Below are 16674 nucleotides of genomic sequence, written 5' to 3'. Positions count from 1 at the left end.
GAAACGAAGCATTTGCGGACATAAGTTTATAAAGCAAACTGTCATTATTTTTTCCATGTAGAATTACCCCTTGAAGCTTGCCATACTTATTTAAAAACACCCTGTATTGATGAACAACATGGCTAATTGTTAAAGTACCTAACTTTTTTATGGTCTAATGTAAGAGAATGAATCAAAGAACAAAATATTGAGAAAACATGAGGCTATAGTTGGATTTTAATTTAAGTATTTTATAAATGCCAGAATATTCCACAGGGTGATGCGAACTTTGAGAAAAAAAAACACAGTTTGATTGGTACACCCGGTATACATTGACAGTTTAACTCTTTAACAACAGTACCTACTATTACAGCGAGATTGTTAAAGAATAAGGCTATAATATATTAAAACAATCACTTAAATCGGACAACAGGTTCAGGAAATTTGAGACATCAAAATTGACCCATTTTTAAGGTGTCCGGTTAATTTTGCACCCCAGTGTAGATAGCAGGCATCAGGCACATCGTAAACATCGTCGATGCAATGTTCGGGTCGGCGACCTTAAAAACCCTGATATAATAAAGTTTAACTATTTTCATAACGAATTTTCAAAAAAACAAAGCAGATTGCGTAGATACCGCGGTCACCAGGTACCTCGTACAGCATCTTTAATGCAATATTCGTATCCAGCGACCTCAAAAACTCCGAGGTAATAAATTCCAACTATTCTCATAACGAATTTCCATTAATCTCCAGGAGACGACGTAGATACCGGGCACCAGGTAGTTCTTACAGCTTCGCCGACCCGATATTCGTGTTCAGCAACCTCAAAAACTCAGGATAACAAGTTTGAACGATTTTCATAACGAATGTTCATAAAACTCCAGGAGATGACGTAGATACCGAGCACCAGGTACCTCGTACAGCATCTTCGATGCAATATTTGTGTCCAACGACCTCACAAAACCTGAGATAAAATTTTTAACTATTTTCATAACTGATTTCCATAAAACTCCATGAGACGACATAGATATTGGGCACCAGTTTTCTCGACACGATATTCCTGTTCCATATCCTCAAAAACCCCCGAGTATGAAAATTGAACTTAATTCCATGATTATTTTCTGAGTTGTGAATTTTTATTTTTAAAACAATTTGAAATGCGCTTTGGAAAATACATTTTTCAAATACAACAATCCAATGGGCAGTGCCTATCTCGGCCCAAGAAACAGGTAGGTCTTTTAAAAATGTCTCAAGTCGGCGCAAAGATTAAAACTGCCCGATATAAAATATACCCAGCTCGGCTCATGGGATATTAATTGTTACTATCAAATAATTTTACATCTCAATGGAAAAAAACACATTTATAGAATAACTTTATTAAATAGATATACATATTATAATTACACATAGTCCAATAAAAATGAAAGCTAATATCAAAAATTATAATAATTTGATAATATTTTAACATATTAAAGTTGTGATAACATATGGTTGTTGTAAATACTCATTAACTTTTGTATTAATAAAATCATGGCGCTTTTTTGAATGTATATTTATAAATTTATGGGATGTATTTATACTGTTACACTTAACATGAACTTCAGCTTGTATATTTAAAATTGAACTTAAAAATATAAATAATGAAGGATGAGTTTGATGCATTGAATTATTGAAATGGGAATGGAAAGATTCACATGCATTTGTAGTTTTATTTAAAGCTGCGGAAGCATCTGCCCATATTTTTGGCGGAAATTTTGAATCAGATGTTAAGTAGTTTTGTAAAAGGTAGTCAGAAAATTCTTCCAATTTAGGATGTTCAGGTTTAATTTCATAGAGTTCAAAAAAATAAAAATCATCAATTTCTTCGGGTTTTAAAAATAAAAAGCTAAAACAGTAACGCAGCCATTTTCCTATATCTGAACTTTTATTTTTAGGTTTGTTCGTAGAACGATCAGCAACCGTTGCCAACCGTCAGACGCAAGCGCGTTCGTAGTCTACGAACTCGAACTGTTAACTGCGCATGCGTCTGATGGTTGGCAACGGTTGCTGATCGATTGGATCGTACTACGAACAAACCTCATTAACCAAACGTAAGCTTTGGATTTTTCTAAACCAAGCTTGTGTTAAATGAAATCGACAACCGGTAATTTTACAATTTGGCCAAATTTTTACTACAGCATTATGAATGGCAATTTCAAAATCAATGACTACTTCTTGTGGCGAAAATATTAAACTTCTACTCACGCAATATTAATAAATGCTCATAATGCATTGTCTATAAGAATTTTCGCTTTTGTCTTTCAATAAACAAAATACTAACGGAATATAATGACCATTAAAATAGCCGTGAACTGTAAACATTTGTTTAAAAAACTTTGTACAGTAGGAAAATGTACCATCCATATAAATAATTTTTGATTCACATAAAAATTTTAAATTACTATCACATGAAAATATCACTAAATTTTCGATCGAGTCATTCACTAATAAAAAGTTCTCCCCTCTATTTGTTTTTGGTTCTAATTTTCTTAAAACTTCATGAACTTCAAAAAGTGCCTATGTAGAAGTGTCTGACACTTCTACATACGCACTTCACCTTCTAGATCATAATCATTCTTTCAATGAAGAGTTTCAAATTCTACATATTCAAAATAAAGGCCTTAAGCTATCACTTTTAGAATCAATGGAAATTAATAAATTGAAAAATACAGATATAATTCTGAATGACCAACTCGAGACAAACAGCTCCCCACTCCTCAACCTCTTCAGTTAAAGACTTAAAAAGGCAGACACATTGTAAAATATATCACTTGAGAAAGGCACTTTGCCGAAACAACTGTAGTAATAACATAGTTGTAATAAATTTTGTGGAAGTATAGAAAACAAACGTTTTTCAGTGTTTTATTGTGAGATAAAATGAACTTCCATCAAGTAACGGTCGAATCCATCAATTATCTAAAATATTATGTACAGATGATACAAAACGACAGAACTATAACAAGGTGCTGAGCCACTATAGGGTAGTTGCGTCGTTATTGAAATACCCGCAATGTTAGACCTTGTTTCAAATGCATAATGAATCGTTTTCAAAAAACAAACGCCATACCGATGCTCCTGGAAGATTACTCTTCATTTAATCCCTATTTTAAATCTTTAAAAATAGTTGTTTTGCTCTTTTGAAGAATTTTTCATTTTGCGGTTGCGTCATTCTTCTTCTGGGCCCCAAACAACTACTTGAGCCTTTTCTATATGCTTAGGGTTCTAAGCTTTGTAGTGGGGAGAAAGGTCAAAAATAGTTTAATAGTAACATAGGAATGTTAAAATCATAATAAATTGTATGAATAATAAAATATATAGATAGAAAAGTAAGCCTAACGTTTTGTTTTTATTGTATCCCTATGAGCTTTCGAGAATCTGGTCAAGTTTGGAGCGGTATAAAACCTAGATAAGTAAATGAAATTAAACAACTTTATAGTGGAAATCGTTCGTTGAAAAGTCCTCTACAAAATTGCTATGATGTTATTTCATTGTGAAATGAACGGAAAAAAAGTTATAAACTCCAAAAGGAAACTTGTTACAAAATTTTCTCTTATTTTTGTTTATAACTTTTTTGTTGGTCGCTTGACGATGAAAAGTAATAGATATAATATTGTAGAAAATTTAATTTGCTACATTTAATGTAAAATTAAATTTTCTGTAGGGTTGCTAGTTTACGAGATACATCGCGAACGCCCTTTGCACCCCTTTTTCCAAGATGGCGACCGGAGGACAAGGGTGGCGACCAGAAAAACTTGTACTTAAGAATCTACTGACCACATTAAAAAAATAAAATTGACTCATCTAACAAATGCAAGCGATGGTCTAAAAAATGTAACAATGATGAAAAGAAAGTAAAATAAAATTTCACAGTAGAAAATATTCTTATAATAATAATCTATCCTATACATATAATAATATTAAGTATAGATTAAACCATTTATATCAATTTTTGAAGTCTTATTCTTAATGGCTATTACATTAACGTGGGCTAGTAAATTTCTTATTAATTTTTCATCAACAAGTGTGGTAGCTGTAATGGACGGCAATTCAGGGTTGACGTGACAAGTATTTTGAGGTTTTGTAACTTCCTTCTCTTCATGATGATACAGAATAATTTTTTTGTGGCGTAAAAAGACTATACACGTGGTCATGATTAAGAAATCAACAGCCAAAATAATTGCAGATCTGATGTTGTTGCTACCGTATGCGCAGTGGATGTGTATCCATCGCACCACATTCAAACACCTATATAGATACATATAGAACATATACACTTTTACGTGTTTGATGATTTTATTGCTTTTCCAGATCATATATATCTGAGGAAGTAAAGCGACCATTTCCAGATTTTCATTGAAAGGTGTTAATATCTGAAACATAAAAGTCTTTTAAATCGGGAATATATTGTAGCAATATTTAGTGTAATAACTTATAATTACAATGAAACTAGCGTTTCGTATTTATATACGACTTTATTTATATGACTTTACAGACGAATTTATTTTATAGACTCCCTACTCTTAAAAATTGACATCCTTATATATTGAACACAGAAATAACAGCCATGTTCTTAAACGTTCCAGAAAAACGGAATCGTCCATCATTAATAATCCGTAGCCTTGACTGTCGAACATTCACGAAAAATGGTTTCCTCACTTGTTCGGTGAGTCATTATGTTCCAGATGTCTCCGTACGTGAGTGGCTGTCGAGACGAAACCTGTTATTTGCGGTTGGTAATTCGTCACAATATTTAATCTAATTGATGAAATAATATTTAATATTGTTAGCCACAAGTATAAGAAATAAAAGCTTTTGCCTTAATAATCTAAATATGATTTTGTCCATTTTTTATGTATTCTTATTCATTTTATACCTGTGTAAGCACAGACGGATGAAAAAGAAACGAAATTAATTTGTCTATTGCGAACAGCGGAGATGTTTCAAGACCTTACTGTATTAAACCAATTCAGTACCAATACTGATCATTTACTAGTCTAGACCTTAGAATATAAAATAAACAAGAAGAGTCTGTCATATATCAACAACACCTTAAATTTCATGCCGAATCGGCCATCTTGAACGTCTGTGGATGACTCATAAGTTTTTGTCAACGATGTAAAAGGTGTTTGTGTATTGGATCAGCTGTGTGCATAGGCGTACCATCCGGTAAAGCTCCTGTATTTGCAATCAATTAACTGAAGATATTAGTACAAAAAAAATGTTATTTAACAGACTTTTGAACAAAATATTTTATTAATACGTATTTGCTCTAGATCTACAGTTGTTTGTTTAACATCAAATATGTAATAATAGGTACGTCACTGGGGATGGAAAGCAAATCTGACAGCTGGTCACCATTTGCGACCTCCTTCCCGGCTCAAGGTCATTTTACATATACTCCTTCCTGGTTATTTTATATTCCAAGGTCTAGACCAGGGCATCAAGAAAAAAGTCTACAATAGAAAAATGGGTGGAAATGCATAATTGCAGTGCATTTTTAATTTTCAGTGCATAAAATGCATTAAAAAGTGCATAAGCATAATTTGTCACTCGGTAGTTTTTGGGGTCGCTGAACATGAATTCGTCATCAAAACCGACCCTTGGAGTACCTGGTGCCCAGGGTTACTGCTAAGTTGCGTTGCCTTCTGGAGTTTCGAAGATTTTCGTCAACAAACTGATTCAAAAAAATTACTCGAGGGTTTTTGTGAACACGAAGACGCCATCACAACCTACCTTGGAGCATCTGTTGCCCAGGGTTACTGTTAAGGAACTTTATCTTCTAGAGTTTCGACGGTTTTGGATACTAAATTGATGCAAAACAGCTAACTTGGGGTTGCTAAACACGAATATAACATTAGAACCGACCCTCGGAGCATCTAGTACCCAGGGTAATTGAATATGCACATCATATGCTAGTATTTCGAGGCTTTCAGAAACTAAATTGATGTAAACAGACTACTCAGAACCGACCCTCGGAGCATCTAGTACCCAGGGTAATTAAATATGCACATCATATGCTAGTATTTCGAGGCTTTCAGAAACTAAATTGATGTAAACAGACTACTCAGGGGTTTTTGGCGACACGGACACATGTACAGTTGCACATAAAAAAATTTACGTAGTAATTGCTGCAAATCCACTGTTCTAGATGCTGATGACAGTGGCACTAGCGAAGATGAAGAGGAATTTACATCAATTTAATGTGGAAAAGCCTCGAAATTCCAGAAGATGACATGCATAGCAGTCACGCTGGAAACTAGGTGTTCCGAGGGTCGAATCTGATGTCATAATCGTGTTCAGCAAACCACAAAAAACCCGAATAATCTATTTGCATCGATGTATTGCCGAAAACCCTTGAAATTCTATAAGATGGCGTACCTTAGCAGTAATCCTAGGCACCAGGTGCTCTGAGGGTCGGTTTTGATGACGTATTATTCATGTTCAGCGACCCCAAAAACCCTTGAGTGACAAAATATGGGCCATAATACACTGATTTTGACAGGCTTATGCATTTTTGGGTGCATTTTATACACTGAAAATGTACCTTATGTACCCATTTTTCTATTGAATACATTATTTGACGGTTTTTGCCGTAAATTTTGAAAAACCGTTTGAATTGACATAAAATTTGGCATACGCATAGCCAACATGTCAAAGAAAAAAAGTGATATTGTGCCGATGTGTGCTTTTGTCCTAGGGGTGACTTTCACCCCTTCTCAGTGGTGAAAAACATACGTTCAAAATAAGTCCGAACTTCGATAAACTGGCTAATTCTAAGCAACTTTTATTCTATACAGTTTTTTCACTAAGTCAATACTTTTCGAGTTATTTGCGAGTGAATATGTTAATTTTTCAACAAAGCAAACACGTTTTTAGACAATTTTTCGCAAATCGCAAATAGCTTGTAAAAAAGTGAAAAAAATGGTGTATACATGAAGTCTCTAGACCTAGTAGGAGCAGAGTTATAGCTAAAGAAAAATAGGTTAATTTTCGCCAAACTTCAAATAAATATATTTCAACCTGAAATAATCAAAAAATGAAGCACTTTTTGGAAAAAAGTCGTTACAACTCTTTTGAAGAGTTTAGAAAGCTTTATTTCCATTTTTATAAAAAAAATATTCTAGCATCAAATGTAAGAAAGTTACGCTCAAAATACAGTTGGTCCCTTTTGATTTGGCATAAAAAAATCGGGAAAATCGCCCCCTAATTAACAACTTAAATAGAATTAATCATTACCACTTCAGAAGTTGCTTTATTTATGTTGTGTTTATATGATCTGTAAGTTTCATCGATTCAACGTCCTTATTTTTGAAAAAAAAAATGGTTTTAAAATAAAATTTTTAATTTTGAAAAAAAAAATGCTTCCTTTCAAAATAACTTACAAATTATTAGTCATACCAAAAATCTCAAAGAGTAATAAAATGTACGCTTTGCTTTTCTGGATATTTTACATTTTTTGTTTTCCTGTTAGACAAAAGTTGGTTATGCTATAAATGTTCAAAATTTGCATACACTGGGAATTAGTGACTCTTTCAAGCCATTTTAATTACAGCCTTTTCAAAAATAAGCACTTTGAACAGCTGAGGCTTACAGACCGTATAAAGAATATATAAGCAAAGTGAATTGTAAGACAGTAACGATTAATTTTATTTGATATGCTAATTAAGGGGTGCCTTTCGCGATTGTTTTTACCAAAAAATAAAAGGTACCAACAATATGTTGAGCATAACTCACTTAGTTTTAATGTTAGGAGTTTTTTTTTAAACAAAAATAAACCTTTTTTAAACTCTTTAAAAAAGTTGTAATGAGTATTCCCCGAAAAGTGTTCCGGTTTTTGGTTATTTCTAGATGAAATATTCGATTTGGAATTTGACGAATAAGAACCTACTTTTCATTAGCTACAACTTTGCCTCTAGTAGGTCTACGGACTTAATATATACACCTTTTTTTTCACCATTTTGTAAACTATATTTTTATTAAGCATATTTTTTTGACAAAATACCTACTTGTTGAGTTATTGGCGAAAAGCCGTTTAAAAACGTGGTTATTTTGTTGAAAAACGAACAAATTCACTCGCAAATAACTGGAAAAGTGTTGACTTGCTGAAAAAACTCTATAGAACAAAAGTTGCTTAGAATTAGTCAGTTTATCGAATTCCGAACTTATTTTGGATATATATTTTTTCAAACCCGAGAAGGGGTGAAACTCACCCCCAGGGAAATAGCACACATCGGCACAATATCACTTTTTTGCTTTGACTTATTAGCTACGTGTATGCCAAATTTCATGTCAATCCAAGCGGTTCTTTAAAATTTAGAGGTTTTGCAATATTTTACCGTTAAAGAACGTACTAATTGTATACTTTTAAAAGTCATCCCCAGCACAATGCAAAAAGTTCCAAATCATATTAGGTGTTGTATTTAAAATGTATTTATTTTTTCCTAAATGCCCTGGTCTAACGAGACCTTCAGTGAAAATATAAGTTGACATTAAAAAGCATCAATATTGCTTAAAGAAAAGCTTCAACATTAAAAGTTTCAACATTCGTAAGCTTGACCAATGACCAATTGATCAATCCTATTTAAAAAAACTTAAAAACTTACGTTGTAATGGACGCTATCATAGACGAAAGCAGCCAAAAAGAAAGATGCGACAATTAGAAACTCAGCCCAAAAATTATCTAATTTCTTTTCGTATGTATTTTTCATCCTAAACGCCAGGATCAAAGCCACGCTCATGGGGAATATCATAAAGAGCGCAAAAAAATTTCCAGAAATGGCAACACATCTTGTAACGAAGACTGTTAAGTATAGAAACTGCGATTTAACGGAAACACCTAAAAATAATACGCAAAAATACAAACAGATAATCAAAATGTACAGGGAGATATTTGATTTATCAATAAAAAGAGGAGTTCTGCAGGGATGTAATAATAGAAGTTATACTTCTATTATCATGATTTCATAGCATTGATGAAGTCGTGAAAAGGTTGAAAAAGCAAGACCTAACAATTGTCATCGGTGACTTCAATGACAAAGTTGGAGCTAGCAAAACATCATCTGCAGTTGGACCATTTGGACTAGGATACCGGAACGATCGGGTAGATACATTGGAAATTTTTGAGGAAGCAAATCAATTAGTAATAACGAACACCTGGTTTAAGTTACACCCAAGGAAACTGTACACCTGGAAATCTCCACAGGATTCTGTGGGAAGGATTGTGAGAAATCAGATTGATTACATACTAGTAAATAAGAGGTATAGGAACAGCTGTACATATGTCAAAACATACCCGAGGGCAGACATAAATTCTGATCATGTACCAGTTGTAGGTAATTTCAAAGTCAGAATGAAGAAAGTTACAAGTAAGTCGATGAAGCGGTATCTTCTTCTTCTTATTTAGGTGCCGTGTCTGTATTCAGACGTTGGCCGTCATCATGTTTACAATTTCCTGAAATCTCTCTCTATCGGCTGCTGCGCGAAATAATTCTTCTACTGTGCAGCCACACCATTGTCTAATATTACGCAGCCATGAAAGCTTCTTTCGACCAATCCATCTCTTTCCCTCCACTTTTCCTTGTATTATAAGGCGAAGCAGATGGTATTTAGGTCCTCTAATTATATGGCCGAAGTATTCTGTTTTTCTCCTCTTTATGATGCTTATGAGCAGACGTTCCGAATTCATCATTTGAAGAACATCTTCATTGGAAGTGTGCGAAACCCATGATATCTTTAGGATTCGTCGATAGCACCACAATTCGAATGCTTCTATTTTGTTTAGCATTGTGGTTTTTAACGTCCATGTCTCACAACCATACAATAGGATAGACCACACATAACATTTCAGCACCTTCTTTCGAATATTCATTGACAGGTTTCTATTACATAAAACTGGTTTCCAGGTCATAAAAGCCTTCCGTGATATTTCGATCCTAGTTATTATCTCTTCGTCAGAGTCACAATTTACATTTAACCAGCTGCCAAGGTACTTGAAATGATTTACCCGTTCTAACTCCTCTCCATCAAGAGAAAGCTGACCTTGATCTATATTAATCTTTCCAACTGCCATCCACTTTGTTTTTGAAATGTTGATTTTAAGGCCTCTCCGATAGCTTGCTTCACTGACTAGATTTAGTAGTGTCTGAAGATCTTGTAAATTTTCAGCAAGAATGGCTGTATCGTCAGCGTATCTAATATTGTTGATTACTTCTCCGCCTAGCCTTACTCCCTCTTGTCTGTCATCCAAAGCCTCCCTAAAGATTTCTTCAGAGTACAGATTAAAAAGGGTGGGTGATAAAACACAACCTTGTCGTACTCCACGTTTTATCGGCAGTTTTTCAGTACGACTGTCTCCAATTTGGATAGAGGCTACTTGATTGTAATATAAGTATTTCAGCAGTCTTATATCGTAGTGGTCAAGTCCTGCTGCTTGCAGGCAATCGAAAAGTGTATCATGTTGTACTCGGTCGAGTTCCTTCTCGAAGTCGATGAAACAAACATAAACGTTCTTTCGGAATTCACAACTTTTTTGTAATAGAACGCGCATACAAAATAGTGCTTCTCTAGTTCCTAGACCATTTCTAAATCCAAATTGCTTATTACCCATTCTAGTTTCGTATGAAGAGGTATAATATTAGAAAACTGAAAGGTCCCAATGTTCAACTGAAGGTGAGTGAAAACCTCAATACAAAGATGCTAAAATGCAGAAATGCAGGAACTATAGATGAAAGTCTAACCATCATACAAGAAACAGTGAGAGAAATAAAAGAACAACACCTGAAGAAAGATACAGAGAAACGGAAATCATGGATGACCGATGAAATAGTCGAGCTTATGGATCAGAGAAAAAAGAACAAAGAAAATCTCAAAGAATATAAAAGAATACATACCATCGTCAGAAGAAAGATAAGAGAAGCAAAAGAGAAACAAAAAACAGAACAATGTCAAGAAATAGAGAAGTATCAGAGTCGATATGACAATTTCAATGTCCATCGAAAGGTGAAAGAAATAGCTGGAGAGTTCCGAAAACGCAGCCGCGGAAAAATAACAGATGATGAAGGCAATCTTGCCATAACCAAAGAAGATAAAAAGAAAGTATCGGAAGAATACTTGGGGAAACTTTTCCACGACCTTAGAACAGGAAAAGAACCCACCATTGAAGATAATTCAGGTCCCGAAATCCTACCAGAAGAACTAACCACAGCCATCAGACAAATGCAGGATGGAAAGGCACCTGGACTTGATGAAATACCTGCAGAACTGCTAAATCTATTATTAGATGGAGCACAAATAAAAATAGTAGCTGAAATATTTAATGACATATGCAAAGCAGGAAAGATACCAGCAGAGTCGTTCAAATCTGAGTTTGTACCGTTGCCCAAAAAAAACAGGAGCAAAAGTTTGTGAAGACTATAGGACCATAAGCCTAATGAGCCACCTTCTCAAGCTGTTTTTAAAAGTCATTCATAATAGAATTTACCGAAAATTCGATGAACAAATTGCGCCCAATCAGTTTGGATTTGTGAACGCCGCGGGGAAAGTGTCTTCCCCGCACTCGACTGCTTGCCCGAACCCCGCTATCGCGTCGTTCGGGTCAACGACAGTCTCGTGTGTGAAAGTATCACTTTCCGCACTAGTTAGGAAAATAACTATTACTTAAAATAACTATTTTAGCGACGGGAAATCGATTTTATTATCCCGCAGGCCGTGCGGGAATATTTACTTTCACGCACGCCGTGCGGGAAAGTGCAACTTTCGGAAAAGAAATGCGTGCGTGAAAGTGGCACGGCCGTAAAAAAAATAACTTTTATTATTAACCAAAAAAAATGTTTTTTTATATTTTGTTAAAAAGATATTAAACAAATGTAGAAATAACTTCCACTCCAAAATTATGGCATTTAAGTTAGGTAACATGACATGAAAAGTAATCATTAAGCACTTCAAAACGCAAAAAATATACGGGATGTTTCATTTGAAATAAGAAAGTTCAACCATATGAACAGGCAGGTTTTAGAAAAGGCTATTCAACTTCCGATCACCTGTTAACCACAAAAATACTAATAGAAAAATGTAACGAATACAAGTTTCCGGTTTTTATAGCATTTGTAGACTACGAAAAAGCTTTCGACACTATAGAACAGACGGCCGTAATAAACGCAATGGAAAATTGTAGAATAGGCAGCAGATATATTAACTTAATAAAAGAAACTATGAACCAAGCTACAGCTACATACTACCTAAATGAAAATGAATACACGAACCCTGTACCATTAAACAGGAGAGTCAAACAGGGAGACACTCTATCACCCAAACTGTTCACCTCAGTTAGGGAGGACGTGTTTAAAAATCTAAATTTGAAATATAAGGGAATAAATATCAATGGCCGCTACCTCAGTAATCTACGATTTGCGGATGACATAATCCTGATAGCTACTGACCTACAAGAACTGCAAACCATGCTTTTAGAACTACACACAGAATCTTCTAAAATAGGACTGAAAATGAATTTAAACAAAACAAAAGTCATGCACTCCGAAGAAACCGTGACAATAATATATAGGGAAAAATAATACTAAATAGGGAAATTCAAAAGGAAGAAATAAAAAGAAGAAGAAAGTTAGCATGGGCAGCATTCGGCAAACTGAACTATATACTCAGAAATCAGCAAATTTAACTACATCTTAGATCTAAAGTTTTTGATGCACGCATTATTCCGATATTAACATATGGGGCACAAACATGGACAATCACAAAAAAGAATATTAACATACTCAGAGTCACTCAACACGCGATGGAAAGAACAATGCTTGGCATATCACTTAAGGACAGGAAATCAAACACATGGATAAGACAGAAAACCAAAGTCACCGATGTGGTACAAAAATCATTAAAATTGAAATGGGAATACGCTGGACATGTAGCTAGGAGCGATCTAAACAAATGGCACAGCCATTACACACAACATACCAACACAAAAGACCCAGAGGCAGACCTCCTATGAGATGGACAGATGATCTGAAACGAACTGCCGGGAAAAATTGGCTACAAGTAGCGTACAACAAAAAACAATGGAAAAGAAGACTTGAAGATGCTTATGTTCAGATGTGGACGTGAATGGCTAGACGAAGAAGAAGAAGAAGAAGAAAGTTCATTAGACTTCCAGAAAAACGGAGGATTTGGCAGCAATGTAAATAAATACCACTATAATATCGGCCGCATTCCTTACTTAAACCAAAACATACTTAGATATCAAAATCCTGCAATCCGTTTCCGAAATAAGGCTTCAATATTAACATTGAGGCGTCCCATACGTATGTATAAAACTCCTCTGTTTATGTTATGCTTAAAATATCTTTCAAAATGCCATCGAAAGTTAAGATAGGAATAAAAATCAAAAAGAAATAAAAATCGACGGAGAATACGCAAAACACTGTAAAATTTATCACTGTTTTCAAATATAGGTACTTTGTATAAATGAAAATAATATATTTGTTGTTAATTTGTATCATCATTGGGAAAACCCATAAAAAGCCTAGTTTGTGAAACATTTAGTGCAAAAATTATAGGTTATGTATGATGTATCAGCTGTCACTTTTAATAAAACAATAAACTGACAAAAATAGGTTAGTATGTTTATATACAAAAAGATATCAATAACATAAAAAATATAAACGAATATTACAGTTAGGTAAGTACCTATACCTATCATTAATAAACAGAGGCGGCTTTACCTATTGTGCAGGGTGTGCGGTGCACACGGGCGCCGGGATGTTGGGGGCGCCGAGCGCCAAAGAGCGGTTCCTTTACTTTGTTTCAACAGGAAAAATATGCTTTAAAACGATTAATGGAAAATTACATTTCCACTTAGCGATTTGTAGACTGACGCCCTTCCGACTGTCCGTACAACGGCCGTGCGGCAATCTCTTGATTCGTTTGAAGACATACCGACAATGATTCCGAAATCGGTTGTGGAACCTATAAAGGTCAACTTGCTTGGGACTTGCCGAGCATTTTCAAAGGCGTTTGTACACGTGTTGCGGGGTAATTTTGCAAAATAAGCTTTGACGGAATGGATTAAATAGTATTATTTAAGTTAACATGTAAACATAAAGCAAAGCGGCGTTTCTTTTGATTAAAATTATTTGAAAGAAAAACTTTCTTTTATTACTACCACAATTATTGCGACTTTCAGCGGAGTCAGAGCTCCTCAAAAAGTATCCATATCCATATGTCAATTTCTTTTCAATTGTACAAGAAATTTATGTTTTTTCTTTCTGCGTCAATAGCACGCTGGCAAATACTTGCTAAAGAAGTGCCAGTTAAGTAAAACCACTCTCAAATACTCGATGGGAGAGCAGGGTTGAAGCAGTAAAAGCTGTCCGTTTTAATCTGAGAAAAGTGTATGATGCCTTGTTTAGCATATTCCGATAACACCAAAGACGCAGAGTCAAGAAATATGGAAAATTCAATATTGGTAAAAATTAAATCAGTTAAATTCATTTGCTCTTTGCTTATTTGGTTTCAAATTTTAAGCAAGATAAATATAGATAGCAAGGCTCTTCAAAAGTCAGATGTCGTATTGTCCGAAGCCGTAAAAATGACTGATCATGCAAAAATAAGTTTGTCTGAATTACGCAATGAGTATGCTTTTGAGGAGTTCATTAATACTACGAAAACTGTAGCAGAAGTCGAGGCAATAGCAGAATTTTTCACACCTGCCCGCCCTCGTGCTCGTAGAAATTTTTTTAATTATGAGGCGGAAGATGAACCAGTAAGTGATGCGAAAATACATTTTCAAGCAAACTTTTACGCAATTACTAAGTTACGGACGCTTCGAACTTTTAAAGCAAAATAATGACACTTTTTTGTTCCTTCAAAAATTAAAACACTGGAATGATTTAGAGTTAAATACAAAAAGAGTATCTTGTTCTAATTTAGACAATAAATTGTGTCATTTTGGCTCTTAAGACGTAGATAGGTTTGAGATCTTTAATGAAATATAATTATTACCAATGTTTATGGATGATTCTACTACACCTTTGGATATTTTAAATTACTTGTATACAAATAAATTACTTTCAGTGTTCCCAAATTTGTTCACTACTCTTAGAATTTACCTTACATTGCCAGTGACAGAGCGCACAGTGAAAGATCATTTCCTATGTACTCTATGTACTAGTACTAGGTAGGTACCTATTCGACTATTCCATTTTGACTGTGCGTCTACCAAAGGGCGCCAGGACATCGACTGCACACGGGCGCTACATGGGCTAGAGCCGCCTCTGTTAATAAACAAATTTTTTTCATAATCCTAGCTAAGATTCTTATGTTTATAACAATATGTACATACCAGCGTATGATTTTTCATTTAGGATACTCCATATTAAATAAAATATTGCAGTAATTAGTGAAAAATTACCAACTATAAGGAAAAAATTCGTTTCATAAATGTAAGCCAAAAGGCACACAAACATTGTTTCAATTTGTAGTTTGTTATGGCACAGACTTCACAAGTCCTTCGCATTCAGCTAGAGTTGCTTGGACCATCTCCTGTTTTGTGAATATATTATGCCGATTGCCGATGACGCTTTTGTTGCCATATTTACCACATATCAATGGAATTGCTTAAATTAGCGGTGCAACAATTTTTTAACGCTTATACTATGTTCACAAATATACTGCATCAATTTTACATGATACTTTTACCTAGAGATTATGGTAGCATCCACGTTGCACCTACTACATATTTGTAAAGAATTTGCTTGGCAAAAAAGTATTCTTCCTCGATAGTGAACATTTACATCCTGTTCTGAAGCTATTTTCTTGTAGCATCTTATGCAAATTACTATTTTATTTGGGAATAAGCCACAATGTAAGTTTGAAATTAAATTTAATTGGCTTTTCTACTTCCATTTCGGAAATCGTTATCAAAATACAAAACATTCATAAATTAAACAAGCTGTACTTGTGTTGCTTCTAATACTTAATTAATTTTATCTTGTTTATTCATATTAACATTTCAGACATAATTATCTATACCAATATTTTAAAGTAGATGAATTTAAAATGATATTGTAAATATTTCTGAACTGCGTTTTTAGGACGACTTTATTGAAAGATAAGTTCATTCGATTAGATGAAATCAGCTTTCTTCTTTTTCTTCTTAAGGTGCCGTGCAGTATGCATTTCAGCATAGGCGTCCATAGTACACATTGTCTCGTCAGGTAAGATGTCAGATAATCAAGAATAATTTATTCTGTTTTTAGCAGCATTGCAAAGCATTTATTAGCTATAGATTCCAGAGCCGGATTTAAGGCAGTGGTGGCCTCTGGGCAGAATTGCTGTGGGGCCCTAGCCCTACATCCTGCCATTAAAAAATTGTTATAACTATGGTACCTACATAGTCAACTACAGGATTTTCCCTTTTAGAAATTAACAAAAAAAATACTATTCTAACTGTGAAATAAGCCACAATTTAACTTGAAAAATTATTTTTTTTCTTTTCTTGTTGGCTTTGGACTGCTTGATCGATTCAGCCACGATAAAATGATTTTATTGACATTTCGACTTCCACTTCGGACGTCGTTATCAAAATACAAAATATTAATGTACTTATTTATATAAAATTAATATTTTTATTTTGATAATGACGTC

The 16674-nt window shown here is 34.3% G+C and overlaps 1 protein-coding gene across 1 annotated transcript; it reads right to left on the bottom strand.

The window, feature by feature from the left end:
- Positions 1-1342: 1342 nt before the first annotated feature.
- Positions 1343-15558, bottom strand: LOC114327304 (uncharacterized). Its single transcript, XM_028275882.2, has 3 exons — positions 15371-15558; positions 8625-8857; positions 1343-4391 (listed from the first exon to the last, which is right to left on the bottom strand). Exons 1-3 carry the CDS (start codon positions 15492-15494, stop codon positions 3939-3941), a joined length of 810 nt encoding a protein of 269 aa, XP_028131683.2. The 5' UTR covers positions 15495-15558; the 3' UTR covers positions 1343-3938.
- Positions 15559-16674: the final 1116 nt, after the last annotated feature.

Source organism: Diabrotica virgifera, chromosome 2, assembly GCF_917563875.1.
Source record: "Diabrotica virgifera virgifera chromosome 2, PGI_DIABVI_V3a".
Taxonomy (NCBI): domain Eukaryota; kingdom Metazoa; phylum Arthropoda; class Insecta; order Coleoptera; family Chrysomelidae; genus Diabrotica; species Diabrotica virgifera.
This window is presented reverse-complemented; position numbering and strand designations above follow the sequence as displayed.